We start from the raw sequence: 14,707 nt of genomic DNA, 5'->3' as shown, positions 1-14,707 counted from the left end.
AACAAGATTACTTTATTTATTATTGATGTTATTTAAAAATATGTTTAAAATGTGTCTTGCCATTGCAGGGATTCTTCCAGAATTTCAAGAGTGCGACATGTCCTGTTCATTCAATTGTGTGGTGATTGGTGATGCAGCAGAAAATTTTACATATCAGAATCTTACTAAAGCTTTCCAGGTTCTTATAAATTCAAAAGCACCAGTTTTAATATCCATGGGTAAAGGGTAGGTGAATGTCTTATTTTTCTTTTCATACATATATTTTTTGTTTTGTTAAGTTTAATACATTTCACGTGTTCAACGTGATTGGACTATTGGTCTTACTTTTTGCTTTCTTATGCAGCTTCTTTCGATGTGTAGATTTATGTCAGAAACCATTTTCACAAAAAATTAGCTGTTTGAGAACATGCTGACAATTCCTTATTTTTTATTGAACTTCCTGTTTATTTATTGCCTGCATCATTCAGTGGCAAATTGTTGTACATTTCTATTAAATCTTCAACTGTTACCTCTCTTCCTTGGCTTGAACCTTTATTATATTTACAGAATCTTTGGATGGACTGGCAGATTTGAGCAAAGGTTCAGATCAGACTATATTTCAAACTTACTCCCAAGCCCTATTCATATTAGCATTAGCAGTGGCATATGATGTAAGAAAGCAAGCTTATACAACATCAGCCAAAGGGGGGGGGGAAACATGCTCCCAATTCACCTATCCATTTGCTCCCAAAGTTTGTCCAGTTCTTCCTTGAATCTATTTAAGCTATCAACTTCTGCAATGACAGATGGAAGTTTGTTCCAGCAATCAACCACTTGCTGGCTAAAGGCAAATTTCTGCACATCTATTAGCATTAGCATATTATTAGCAAAGGCATATGATGCAAGAAAGCAAGCTTATACAGCATCAGCCAAAAAAGAAGAAAAAATAAAACATGCTCCAATTTCATCCATCCATTTGCTCCAAAAGTTTGTTCAGTTCTTTTTTAAATTTATTTAAGCTATCAATTTCCACGACAGATGGAAGTTTGTTCCAGCAATCAACTACCCACTTGTTAAAGGCAAATTTCCACACATCTATTCTGTAACTGTCTTTCCTCAGTGTGAATTAAGCCCACCCCCTTCAGATGCATAATCTGAGCAAGAGGAAGAATTCCATCAGCATTGAGCTTGCGGCAAACCATTCAAGGCCTTATATACCTCAGTCAGATCACCTTACAGGTGCCTAGTCTCCAGATGCTGCAATTTGCTGAACTTAAACCTTTCGTAAGAGCAACCATTTGTTCCCCTCACCAATAACTGGCTAGTAATAACTGAGAGTAAAGTGGAGGAGAAATTGTTGAAGATAACCACAAGAAAGGCACCTGGAGTGGATGGGATCTATCCAGTTATATTAAAGGAGGCAGCAAAGGAAGTAAGCAAACCCTTAGCCATAATTATGAGAGCTTCCTTGGACTCTGGGAAGGTACCCATAGACTGGAGATGTGCAAATGTGACCCCAATTCACAAAGGAGGATCAAAGGCTGACATAAGTAATTATAGACCTGTGAGTTTAACTTCTGTTCCAGGAAAATGAATGGAGGCACTGGTTAAAGAAGCACTGCAGGATCATCTAGACAAGACTTCAGTTATAGCTCGGACACAGCATTGTTTTGTTAAGGGGAAGTCTTGTCTGACCAATTTGATTGGATACTATGATATGGTCACAAAGGAACTGGTTTCAGGGAATAACTTTGATATCATATATTTGGATCTTAGAAAGGCTTTTGATACTGTTGCACATGGAAGACTGCTGCACAAATTGGAGCAGTGTGGCATTGGAGGCAAATTGCTGCTATGGATAAAGGGATGGTTGAAGATAGAAAGTGGACTAATGTTATTAGTGGAGTCCCTCAGGGTTCAGTGTTGGGTCCATTAGTGTTTTCTGTATTTATAAATAATATTGATGATGGTATATCAAGCTTAACGTCAAAGTTTGCAGACAATACAAAAGTTGGCAGGGTTGTTAAGGACACTACTGAGGCTTAAGTTTTGCAACAGGATCTGGAAAGGTTGAGCAGATGGCAAATGAAGTTTAACATTAACAAATGTAAAGTACTACATATGGGAAACAGCAACCCCAGAGCAACGTATCAACTCTGTGGTACTACACTGACAGTGGTAGTGAATGAAAAAGACCCGGGGGTAATTGTGCGGGCAGATATGAAGTTCTCTGAGCAGTGCAGACGTGCTGCAAGAGTAGCTCATGGTGTCTTATCAATGAGATACAGGAATTTTTCTAGCAGGAATAAGGAGGTGATTATTCCCTTGTATAAGGCAATGGTCAGGCCACATCTTGTTTACTGTATACAGGTCTGGAGGCCTCATTTCAAGAAGGATGTAGAGCTGCTGGAACGAGTACAGAGAAGGGCAACAAGGTTAGTGAAGGGAACAAAGGGTTGCTCTTACGAAGAAAGGCTTAAGTTTTGCAAATTACAGTGTCTGGAGACTAGGCACCGCTGAGGTGATCTGATAGAGGTGTATAAAGCCTTGAATGGTTTGAGCATGCTCAATGCTGATGGGATTCTGCCTCTTGCTCAGAATAATCACCTGAGATGGCATAAATTCAAATTGAGGAAAGACAGATGTAGGATAGATGTGCGGAAATTTGCCTTTAGCTGGCGGGTAGCTGGTTGGTGGAACAGACTTCCATCCCTTGTTGTGGAAGTTGATAGCCTAAATAAATTTAAGACTCAGCTGGATAGGTATTTTGAACGAACGGAGGGGTGAAGTGGAAGTTTTTTTTTTTTTTTTCCTTTTCTTGCTGATGCTGCATAAGCTTGCTTTCTTGCATCATATGCCTTTACTAATGCTAATGCAATCTCACTGCCCTTCTCTGTTCTCGTTCCTGCAGCTCTATTTTCTCTGTTGTCTGCAACGTCAATTGTTGCAGAGAATCAGTCATGTGCAGCCTCTGTATGGAGAAGTCTTTTTAGTGCTTTTTAGACTTTCATAGTGCAGGGAGTGTATAGAGATTAGAGGTTAGATAATTGCTTTTAATTAATTTCTTTAATATATTGTAAAGTTATTTTAATATCCGTTTTTTTCCTGTAATAGTTTGTAAATTTAATTTTTATAATATTATAAATATGATTTTTTAAAAAGTAGCTTTCTGTGATATTTAGTAAATTTAACAATGGTTGTGACAGGGTCCACCTTGAACACTTCTTCAGAGGGTATCATAACTCATACATAAATAGCTGATGGTGATTTCTGGATGAATCATGATTTCATCGTTAGCAGAACCTGTGGCATTTTGCTCAAAGGTTGACCTAGTGGATAATCATAGCTCATCTGGTGATTCTTTTCTTTGTCACCATTGTATGGATGCTAGAAAAATTTGAGTTGCAGAAAAAATGGGTGCTTGTCCTCTAGAATGTAACTGGAGCTCATTAGAAACTCAAGACTAGTAAACTACCAAATGATGCACTTCTGATTCGGGTCCCAGAACAGAATAACCAAGTGCAAACTGCTCTGGTTCAAAAGGACTTAGTTCTACTGGGAGATTCCATTGTCAGGGAAATGGGAAATATTTTTTGTAATAAGGATAGGTGGACTAGAACCAGGTATGTCTGCCAGGAGCAACAATTAATGATGTCACTAACAGATTGTCAGATTTTAAGGGGAGGGGGTAAATAGAATATTATTATTCATGTAGGGACTAATGGTATTAAGCATACACAATCTTACGATTTGTTAGACAAATATAGACCATCCTGAAGAAATGCTTCGAGTTAGGTCAGTGTCTGCAGTTCTGCGTCTGCAGAACTGCAGACACTGTCTGTGTCTGCAGTTCTGCCCAAGTCTGTGTCTGCAGTTCTGCAATGTCTGTGTCTGCAGTTCTGCCCAAGGCATGACAGGAGGGATTATATGCTGAAAGCCTTGTGGATTAACTCAAGACATGAAGGACTCTGCAAAGCTTTTAGGGGGGAATTTTTATCAGCTTGGCCCACACTTGTAGGTAGATGGAATCTGTTTTGTAGAGACAGGATATATTTAAACAAAGGTGGTGCAAGGGTTTTTTGCTATTATTATTAAGGATACCTTAAGGGTTCAGAGAAACTTCTAGTTTGGGGGGGAAACAAGGATAATATAGATATGCTTTTATCTGATAATATTGGTCAAAGTAATGCTTGCATATACCACAAGAGTTCTTGTTTTTTACTGCAACAGATCATATTAGCAAGATGTTCTAAGGGCAGAAACATTTCAAATGAGCAGGTAGCTAATGTCAGGGAAGCAAGCTTAAATAACTTCACAGGTGTGTCAGGGTAGTTGAACTATACAAGAACACTAAGTCCTAATTGTTTATACGGCATACTTGCATTATATGGGAAATATCAATGTGCCTGATGTCATTCTTGTAAATCTAGGTTTAGCACATTAACACTTATACATAGATTGAGAAAATACACTTTTCTCCCTCTCGGCTCTGGATTATTCAAGCGAAAGAAATATAGTTTTATCAATAGATTTTTATTTTGAACTACTTAAAGAAGGTTACGTTAGTTTACGCCACCAATTCGGGATGATCTCCGCAACATAACAGAGATCCTATATTGTCCTAATAACAGAGATCCTATATTGTCCTAGAGGACGGGAGCACAACATACTGGATACAAAACAAGAGTACCTGGCTTTCTCCTGTTACGCCCAAGGGCTCTTCACAAGAAGATGAGTGTTCGCTGCAATGGAGCACAACTGAACACTACACATGACAACCAAGATTAACAACTGAACATACTTAACAAATGACAAGAACTGTATAAACCTCCAGAACTGGATGGCACGAACCAGACTACGACACTAACACGCCTGTACTAACAACTGACAGGCACTCTGCACCATTGTAGGCAAAACAACAACCTGCAAGAATGATATGTGTAAACACAGCCCCTGGCTGGCGAACCTGTGGACTAGCACATCGAGTGCAAGGGAAACAGACAAACCTGATCAGGAAGAAATACCAGCTCAAGGCACGAACTGAGCAAGGGACTAGACAGTAACTGGAACCAGCCAATTCCACCAGAACTGGCCAAAGATCAGCAACTTTGACAACAACCTTGACAACAACTGGCAACCCTCTGTGACAAAGATGCAAAGAATAAGGAAAAGACGGTGCGGTTTTTTTTGGTTTTTTTCCTCACTCCTGAAATCCTGAAGGAACCTGATCACTGCACTGGATATGGATCCCAGAATTGACACCTCTACTACCTGGACAAGACTTGACCAACAGTGACAAACCACTGGGCTTGACATGACTTGACTAAACTGGATGGGACCTGGTCCCATGAGTGATATCCCAAATGGGAACACTAATACCACTGAAGACCAACTGCAGCTTGCTGCTGGCCATCTTGGCTCTCAACCATGCTCCCTTGCATGGTCCTATATTTTCCTCCTCTCCCCCTCGCCACTCCTCTCTTCACCTGGTGGGTCATGGGCCTGCCCCACTGATTATCTGGGGTCACCTTCTCTATCGTCCCCATATTTCTTTTCCCCCACCCTTCTGTTTCCTCCCCCACTACCTAATATGCTAGCGTATACCCCACATAACTTGAAAAATTTAATAACTAAATTTAATTGTGTTCACACTAAACTCATTTGGTATTTCTACTCGATTTTCTTAACCCCCACTGAGCGAGAATTTTTTTGTTTATTATATATTATTTAATTTTTTTTTTTATTATTTTATTTTTTAAGGTCCTAACCATTGAAATCTCAGGAAATTAGGTGGCAGGACCTGCCAGAGTAAATATCTAAATACTAGTGTACCTGGTCTGCTCTACGAGGTATAGTGTGGACAATGTTGGGCCCCAGCAGGGGTCTAGTGACTAATGGCCAGAAGAACAACAATGCACAACACTACACTTACAAAACCCATACACTTTTAAATCCTTTTCTTTACAGTGAACTGTCACACCCACAATGAAAGCAACGTGGAAATGGGGAAACTCCTGGTGCCATTAGACACGAACACACTATACTATACACTATACACCAATTCGGATAGATTTGAGCAAAAAATGGTGTATTCATAATCTTGTATACAATAGATTATAAAAACTGTTTTACGCACGAATCTGTTAGTCTTGGGTGTTTATCCTCCACTTGCTGCTGTTTAAAATAGCAGCAAGGGGGATAAACACCCTAACGAAGACTAACCATAGAGGGCTAGGCATATCAATCACTGCCACTCGCAACGATCAGTCAAAAAAAAGGTATCAGATTGTAAAGACTTACTTTTTTTTTAATTTTCATAATTTTACTTTTACTAGCATAATACAACATTTTTTTTTTTTTTTTTTTCTTTGATAATTTTATGTTACCAAGCATAATACAATGGTTCCCCCCATATGCCGTTATATGAAATTCAAACTGTGATTTGCTGCGAAAGCATTTTCTCAATCTAAGTGACACGATACACTAAGCCTAGATTTGCAAGAATGATGTCAGGCACATTGATGTACTCAGTATAATGCAAGTATGCTGTTTATACTGTACTGTCAGAAGTGTCGTCAATAAAATGTGAATTCGAACTGCTGGTTAGAACAAGTAATGCTGACATAATAGGGCTTATGGAAACATGGTGCCACCTGGAAATAGAGGATGATGAGTTACAGTATGGTATGGTATGTACAATGTATTTAGGAAGTATAGGGCAATGGGATCATGCTTCTTATCAAAACCAGGCTGAATGCAACAAAAGCTTTCTCAGATTCAGACATTTCGCATGCTAGTGGGAGTAATCTACAGGCTAGGTGATTGTGAACGTTATGATGAGAGCCTCTACATGCAAATGGAATGGGCAAGTAAGCGTGAATGTCTTATTATGGGTGATTTTAATTTGCCTCTAATTGATTGAAGCAAATGGGAAGGAAACTCTACGTGGGGGACAATTTTTAAATCAACTAGATGATTGTTATTTGTATCAACGTGTCAGGGAATGTACTAGGGAAAATAATATTCTAGACCTAATCATCACCCATGAACCAGATGACATAATAGGGCTGACAGTACTGGAACCAGTAGCAGGAAGTGATCACGGCATTCTACAGTGGACAATGAAGAGAGAGGTAGCAGTAGTTAAAGGTAAAGGAATGGGTTATAGGGCTGACAGTACAGGAACCAGTAGCAGGAAGTGATCACAGCATTCTACAGTCGACAACAAAGAGAGGTAGCAGTAGTTAAAGGAATGGGTTATAATTTCAGGAAAGGAAATTACGACGGCTTAAAGTGGTATTTGGCTTCTATTAACTGGGTAGATATCCACAGAGAGCGAATACAATTTAATTATGGTATATCTTTAAAACATTAATCATAGAACCCTTGAATGTGTATATTCCACAGGTGGCCAACTTCTGGAACACAGGGAAACTCCAGCCTGAAAATGTGCATGATATAGCCCTGCGGTCGTTTTTAAAATATATATAATAAATGGCCTGCCATTTATTATGTATATTTTTTGAATTAATGGAATTTTTGACGTAAAATAGAAAATACTTCTAGCGTTGGTGTACTTGCATGTACACCAATGCTAGAAGTATAGTAAATAAATTTGATGAATTTGAAGTGCTGATCAAGGCATCAAAGGCAAATATTGTTGGAATATCAGAGACATGTTGTCACACAGATATAAGCAGTGAAGAATTGGAATTTGGGGAGTACAATGTGTACAGAAAGAATAGACAGGGTAGGAAGGGAGGAGAGGTTATGCTGTTAGTTAAGAAACACATAAAATGTAAGTTGTTGTTGTTATTTGGGAATAGGCAGTGGTCATTCCCTGACCTTTCCGCATCCTCCATATTTGGTGGTGACAGGTTCGAACCCTGGTCTAATCAAGAAGTGTGTGCTACGCGCTGCTGCTCCTTCCCACCTGGCTACGGAGGCACCCATAAAATGTAAGGAAGTGCATCCAGTTGATATGGGTAGACAGTACAACGTTGAGACAGTTTCGTGTGACATAAACACTGGGAAAGGGAAGATGAGAGTAGGGATGTGTTATTGGTCTAATGACTCTGATAAGTATAATGAACAATTGTGCAGAGAAATAAGAGTGGACCAGTAAATCAGAATGTCTTGTAATGGGAGATTTTAACTTTCCAGATATTGCCTGGAACTCATAGGTTGGTCACTCGCATGCTAGCAAGAGTTTTGTGGATTTATTTGGAGGATTGTTTTCTACAGCAACATGTTCGAGGGGCAACCAGAGGGGTAATGCTCTTGTTCTGATTATCAGCAGTGATGACTCGTGCATTAGGAATTTTCAGATAAAGGAACCACTAGGTGACAGTGATCACAGTCTATTGATGTGGAATTTACTTAAAGATGTAACTACATCAAGAGTAAAGGGAAGGGTTTTGGTTTTCATAAAGGTGACTATTTGTTTCAGACAGATTTTGAATTCTATACAGTGGGATCAACTGATGATGTTAAAAACAGTGAATTCTAAATGGGAGGCCTTCAGGGAATTAATCTTGGAAGCTACTAAGCTTTTCATACCAAAAGAAATACTCTTCAAGATTTAGGCCCAAATGGATGTCAGATGAACTAATGAGGCTCGTGGCAGAGAAGAAAATTGCATGGGATGCATATAAATTAGCAGGTGACACAGAAGCCTATAAGCTAGTCTGTAGTGAAGTAACAAAGGAGGTTAGGTAAGCAAAGGCAGATTACAAGAAATCCTTGGCAAAGGATGCAAAGAAAAACAACAAAGACTTCTTTACTTATGTAAACTCTAGAAGGAAGAGGATGAATCAGATTGATCCACTTGATGTTGGTGGTTCGACTGTTGATGATCCTGCTAAGATAGCTGACAAACTGAATGAGTATTTTGCATCTGCATTCACACATGAGCAATTCTGTAAGGAAGGGGAGGACAGAAGTTTACTAAACTCTAACAGAGATCTAAATGAGTTTGTAATAACGGAGAGCAAAGTGGAGGAGTAATTGTTGAAGAAAAACATAAAAAAGGCACCTGGGGCAGATGGAATATATCCAGTTATATTGAAGGAGGCAGAGAGGGAAGTAAGCAAACCCTTAGCCAAAATTATGAGAGCATCCTTAGATTCAGGGGAAGTCCCCATGGACTGGAGATGTGCAAAAAATTCACAAAGGAGGCTCAAAGGGCAAAGCAAATAATTATAGACTTGTTAGTTTAACTGCTGTTCCAAGGAAAATAATGGAGTCACTGGTTAAAGAAGTGATGCAGGATCACCTAGACAAGACTGTGGTAATAGTTCAGACACAGCATGGTTTTGTTAAGGGGAAGTCTTGTCTGACCAATTTGATGATACTACATACTACAAAGGAACTGGATGCAAAAAAGTAACAGGCGCCTCTGTAGCCCGGTGGGAAGGAGCAGCAGTGCATAGCACACGCTTCTTGATTAGACCGGGGTTTGAACCCGTCACCACCAAATACGGAGGATGCGGAAAGGTCAGGAATGACCACCACATATTCCCAGTGCAATATGGCCATAGTTGCTAATGCTCCTAAAAACCAAATAACAAACAAACAAACAGCAAAAAGTAATTTTGATATCATATACTTGGATTTCCGGAAAGCTTTTGACACTGTTGCACATGGAAGACTGCTGTACAAATTCGAGCAGAATGGCATTAAGGACAAGTTGCTGCAATGGATAAAGGGTGGTTGAGTGGGAGACAGCAGAGAGTGGTAATAAATGTACACTGCTCTATGTGGACTAATTTTATTAGTAGAATCCCCTAGGGTTCAGTGCTGGGCCCATTGTTGTTTTGTTTATTTATTAATGATATCGACGAAGGTATATCAGGCTTAATGTTGAAGTTTGCAGATGATACAAAGGTTGGCAGGGTTGTTAATGATAGTAGAGACAGTATGTCACTGCAACAGGATCTAGAACAGTTAGGTAGATGGGCTATGAAATGGCTACTGAAGTTTAATGTTGACAAATGCAAAGTACTGCATATGGGTAGCATTAACCCAAGAGAAATGTACCAACTGTGTGGTACCACGCTCAGGGAGGTGGAGAATGAAAAAAACCTGGGAGTAATTGTGCAGTCGATATGAAGTTCTCTGAGCAGTCCAGACAGGCTGCCAGAGCAGGTTATTGGAGTCTTGTCAATGATATATAGGAATTTAGCTAGCAGGGATAAGGAGGTGATTATCCCTTTGTATAAGGCAATGGTCAGGCCACACCTTGAGTACTTTGTACAGATCTGGTGGCCTCATTTTAGGAAGGATGTAGAGTTGCTAGAACGAGTACAGAGAAGAGTAACAAGATTGGTGAGAGGAACAAAGGGTTCTCTTACCATGAGAAGCTTAAATTCTGTAAGTTGCAGCATATGGAGACTAGGCACCTGCGAGGTGATCTGATTGAGGTGTACAAGGCCTTGAATGATTTGAGCAGGCTCAGTGCTGATGGGATACTTCTACTTGCTCAGATTAAGAACCTGAGAGGGCATCGATTCAAATTGAAGAAAGACAGTTGTAGAATAGATGTGCTGAAGTTTGCCTTTAGCCAGCGGATAGTTAATTGCCAGAACAGATTTCCATCTGTTGTTGTGGAAGTTGATAGCTTAAATAAATTTAAATCTGAACTAGACAAACATTTGGAGTGACTGGATGGGTGAAATGGGAAAGCTTTTTTTTTTTTTATTTCTCTTTCTTCATTTATTTATTTATTTTTATTTTTTGGCTGAGGCTCTATAAGTTTTCTTTCTTGCATCATATGCCTCAACGAATGCTAATGCTGCTCTGCACAGTGAACTGACAAATATTGATTCACTGATAAAAATAAACAGTATCAAATCTTTCATTAAATATTATAAAAATAAAATATTGCAATTTTTTTTACTGGAATCGTATTTGTAACTTTTTACTATAATTATATTTTTGTAACTTTTCCTGAATCTTGAATTTGTATTTTGTTTTTATTATTAATAAAATTAATTATATATACATATATTTATATAAATATTTAATATATGTATTAAATGTTACAATAAATAACATAACTGTTTATGAAAATTTTTTCATTATATACCATTTTAATAATCCTAAAAATTGCGGAAAGGGCCCTTGTGTGTACCTCACAGACATTTTATTTGGCCTGCCATTTATAAAGGTTGCCCACCCTTCGTATATACCATTAAAAAAATACTCCATGAAGAGGATTCCAAGTTGGATGATTAATGAAGTTGTCAGATTACTTGAGCAGAAAAAGACGGCATAGAAAAGTTACAGAGCAATAAAAAGTACTGAGCCTATATCAGCTACTAATTGATCTATAAAAGTGCCAGAAAAGGTTACGCTGGCAAAGGCAGATTATGAGTAATCACTAGCAAAGAGAGCAAAGAGTGAGGATAAGGAATTCTTCATGTATATAAATTCAAAGAAAAGAAGGAAACACCAGATCGGACCCGTATGTAATGGATGTGGGATAGTATTAGATACCCCAGCTGAAGTTGGAGATGAACTCAACAGTTACTTTGCTTTGATATTTACAGAAGAAAAACCCTTTGTGTCAATGAGAAATTATGGGAGTGGAATTGAAAAAAAACATGTAATTAATGATGTTGAAATTTCGCATGTTTATTTAATGAAAAAACTTTTGAGCCTACAGGCCAGTGGTGCTCCTGGGGGTTGATGGCATATACCCCCATAATCTTAAGAGAGGCGGCAAGTGCATGCATTGAACCATTGAGGCTAATTATGAGAGCATCACTGGCTTGGGAGTGATTCCATTGGATTGGAAAAGTGCCATTGTATCTCCACTACATAAGGGCGGTTCTAAGAATGAAGTGGGAAAGTACCGGCTGGTCAGTCTTAACTTTAGTAGTAGGGAAAATCATCGAGTCAATGATCGAGGGTAGAATTCAGGATCATTTAGATAGAAATGGAATACTGAAGGATACACAGCATAGTTAGCTATTTTGACAGGGTCACTCATGAGCTGGATTTAGGGAATAATTTTGACATTGTTTATTTGGATTTCAGCAAAGCATTTGACTCAGTCTCACATGAGCAGTTATTTTATAAGCTGGAACAGGTTAGGATCAGGGAAAATCCTTAGATGGATAGCAGGATGGCTTCGAGGCAGAGGGTTGTGATAAATGGTTTTTCTTCAGATTGGATTAATGTAAGAAGTGGAGTTCCCCAAGGATTTTTTTTTTTTTTTTTTTTTTAAGTAAACCCCAAACACGAGAGGTATTAGAACTTGTAGTACTTAGTACCGTGCTTGGGTGGAGGTTGAGAAGACGAAAGAAGATATTTGTTAACATTGGACTTGAACTTCTGTATAATTTTCAGGAAATACGTATGAAGGAAGGTTGTTCCAGAAAACGCAGTTGAATGAATAAACAAGGAAGATGAAAAGTTGGTTCTGTGAGTTTGAAGTTGAACAGTAAATGGATGTTGGCTGGTGGCGGCACGTGTTCGGACTGTTTTGAAAGAGAGAGCGGGAATTATAGAAGCCAATTCAGAAGAACAGTGCCCATGGAAGTATCTGTAGAAGAGGCATGCAGCAGAAACAGTACATCTATGAGAAAGCGAGTGGAGAGACTCTGTTAGAGATGAATCATTAATTAACCTAACTGCCCTCTTCTGAATGGAATCAAGAAGCCTGAGAGAGGTTTAGTATTGTTTTTGTTTTTCTTAAATGGCATCGATGAAGGGAGATAGGATGTGATGTCTGAATTTGCAGATGATGTAAAGATCAGTAGAATAGTTAATGATCAACCCCAAGCTGAGCTTCTTCAGAGTGACCTGGATAGACTTCTGGAATGGTCAGAAAAGTGGCAGCTATGCTTGAATTCAGTAAAATGCAAGGTCTTATACCTGGGGAACAGCAACCCCAAAATAACTTATACACTTGGTAGAGTTGAACTAAAGTCAGTAGTGGAAGAAAGGGACTTAGGTTAGCTTAAGAGAGAGAGAGAGGTGAAATCCAGTTTAGAAGAACAGTACCCATGGGAGTATCTATAGAAAAGGCATGCAGCAGAAACTGAATATCTGTGTGGCAGAGTGGAGAGAGTTTGTACAAGCTAGGTCACTGGTTAACCTGACTGCCCTCTTTTCAATAATCTAAGAGTTTAAGAGAGATTTTGGAGGCACTGCCCCAGATATGTTTCATGGTCAATCAGATTTGAAATTTGTGTCAGGAGCTGTTAAGAGTTAGGTAACCCTGAGAGCAATAAAGAAACCTAGATTTTTTGATGCAGAGGAAGCAGTATTTGTGATATGCTTACCATATTGGTCGGCGTATTAGTCAAGACTTGAAGTTTAAAATATGACACTTAAAATTTTGGGTTGGCCTAAAAATCTATAGAAAATACAACACATTTAAGATCTTGTTTAAAAAAAATAAATAAAAGCATGTATAAGGTTGTAATTGTATTATACAAAAAAATTCAATATCCCAATACAATCTACTAAAAACATGGCTTTGTATCCAAATTTTCACTATCAGATAACAAAATGTCTCTTATAACGTCCTCATCAATTTCCATAAAATTTTCGTCATATGAGTCAGGTAATGAGTGTGGATTCCACTCATTATCTGACACATTCTATTCATCATCATTCTGCTACAAAAAATCATCAATGCCATCTGTGGAATTTGATAAACCACATTTTTTAAACCAGTTTATTACAGTTTTAATATTATTTTGTTCCAAGCGTTTATCACAAACTTATACAAAATATCCAGTGGAGTTGGCCACATATTTCCACCCCTTGAAAACTTTTTCACCGTTCATAATGCAATCATTCTGTTCTGCACGAGTGTCTTTGAATGGCTTGTTGATGAGGCAAACATCTAATGGCTGCACAACCGATGTTAATCCACTTGGTATAATAGAAATCTTTATATTAATGTTGGGTAACATTTTCTTTGTTTCCTCTGTCATATGTGGTTTAAACATGTCCCAAACCATCTTTATCCAGCCATTTTTTATGGGGAATTGTAATCTTTGGCATTGTTTTTATTTTGATAATTATCATTGGATTTAACTTTGTTCTATCAGCCATGCACATTAATACGACCATAAATAGAGTTTTCTCATGTCCAGTAGTCTTCATTAAAACTGTTTTGGCTCCTCTTGAATTGCTATTTTGGTTCCCCACCATGTCAAAATTCATATTTGCAATGTGTGACAATGGAAAATTGTGTTCCCTTCACATTTTTATTATATATTGTTGAAACTCAGTAATTTTATTTTCCAATTTGTCTGGTAGTTTCTGTGCTAGTTTTGTCTTTTGGCACATAATACCAATCCTTTTCTTTCCATAAAGCATCTGCACCAACTTAAACCTTCTTTGAATTTCTGATTTGCAAGTTAGCATTTGCCCATTGAAGTGCTTCAGCATGAATGGCATTTATTGTCACAGTATATCCACTTTGGCACTTTGCTGATACCCACTCAAAAAGATTGGCTTTGAACTTGAGCCAATGACTTTTTCCTCCTCTCATAGCGCATTTTGTCCTGGGCATGTTATTTAACAAATCTTTGTTCGTTTTCCAGTCATACACTAACTTTTCACTTATACCAAAGTTTCTGACTTCTGCACAATTGTTTATGGTTGTGGTAAATGCTACAACTTTCAACTTGAATCCACTGTTGTCCTTCATTCTTTTTGAAGGGTTATTCATTTTAAAGAAGCACATAAGTAAGTAAAGTAACAAAAA

The 14,707-nt window shown here is 38.2% G+C and overlaps 1 protein-coding gene across 2 annotated transcripts in view; it reads left to right on the top strand.

Moving 5' to 3' along the window:
- LOC150083289 (phospholysine phosphohistidine inorganic pyrophosphate phosphatase-like) overlaps positions 1 to 14,707 on the top strand; it is a 193,914-nt gene that overhangs the window by 30,435 nt on the left and 148,772 nt on the right. For both annotated transcript variants that reach the window (XM_090377151.1, XM_090377150.1), the window contains exon 4: positions 69 to 225. In XM_090377151.1, the coding sequence (XP_090233277.1) occupies positions 69 to 225 (157 nt within the window). The remainder of the gene's footprint in view (positions 1 to 68; positions 226 to 14,707) is intronic.

This window comes from Mastigoproctus giganteus, chromosome 7, assembly GCF_048544385.1.
Source record: "Mastigoproctus giganteus isolate SK-2022 chromosome 7, ASM4854438v1, whole genome shotgun sequence".
Lineage (NCBI taxonomy): Eukaryota > Metazoa > Arthropoda > Arachnida > Uropygi > Thelyphonidae > Mastigoproctus > Mastigoproctus giganteus.
The sequence above is the reverse complement of the archived record's forward strand: the minus strand, read 5'-3'. Positions and strand labels throughout refer to the sequence as shown.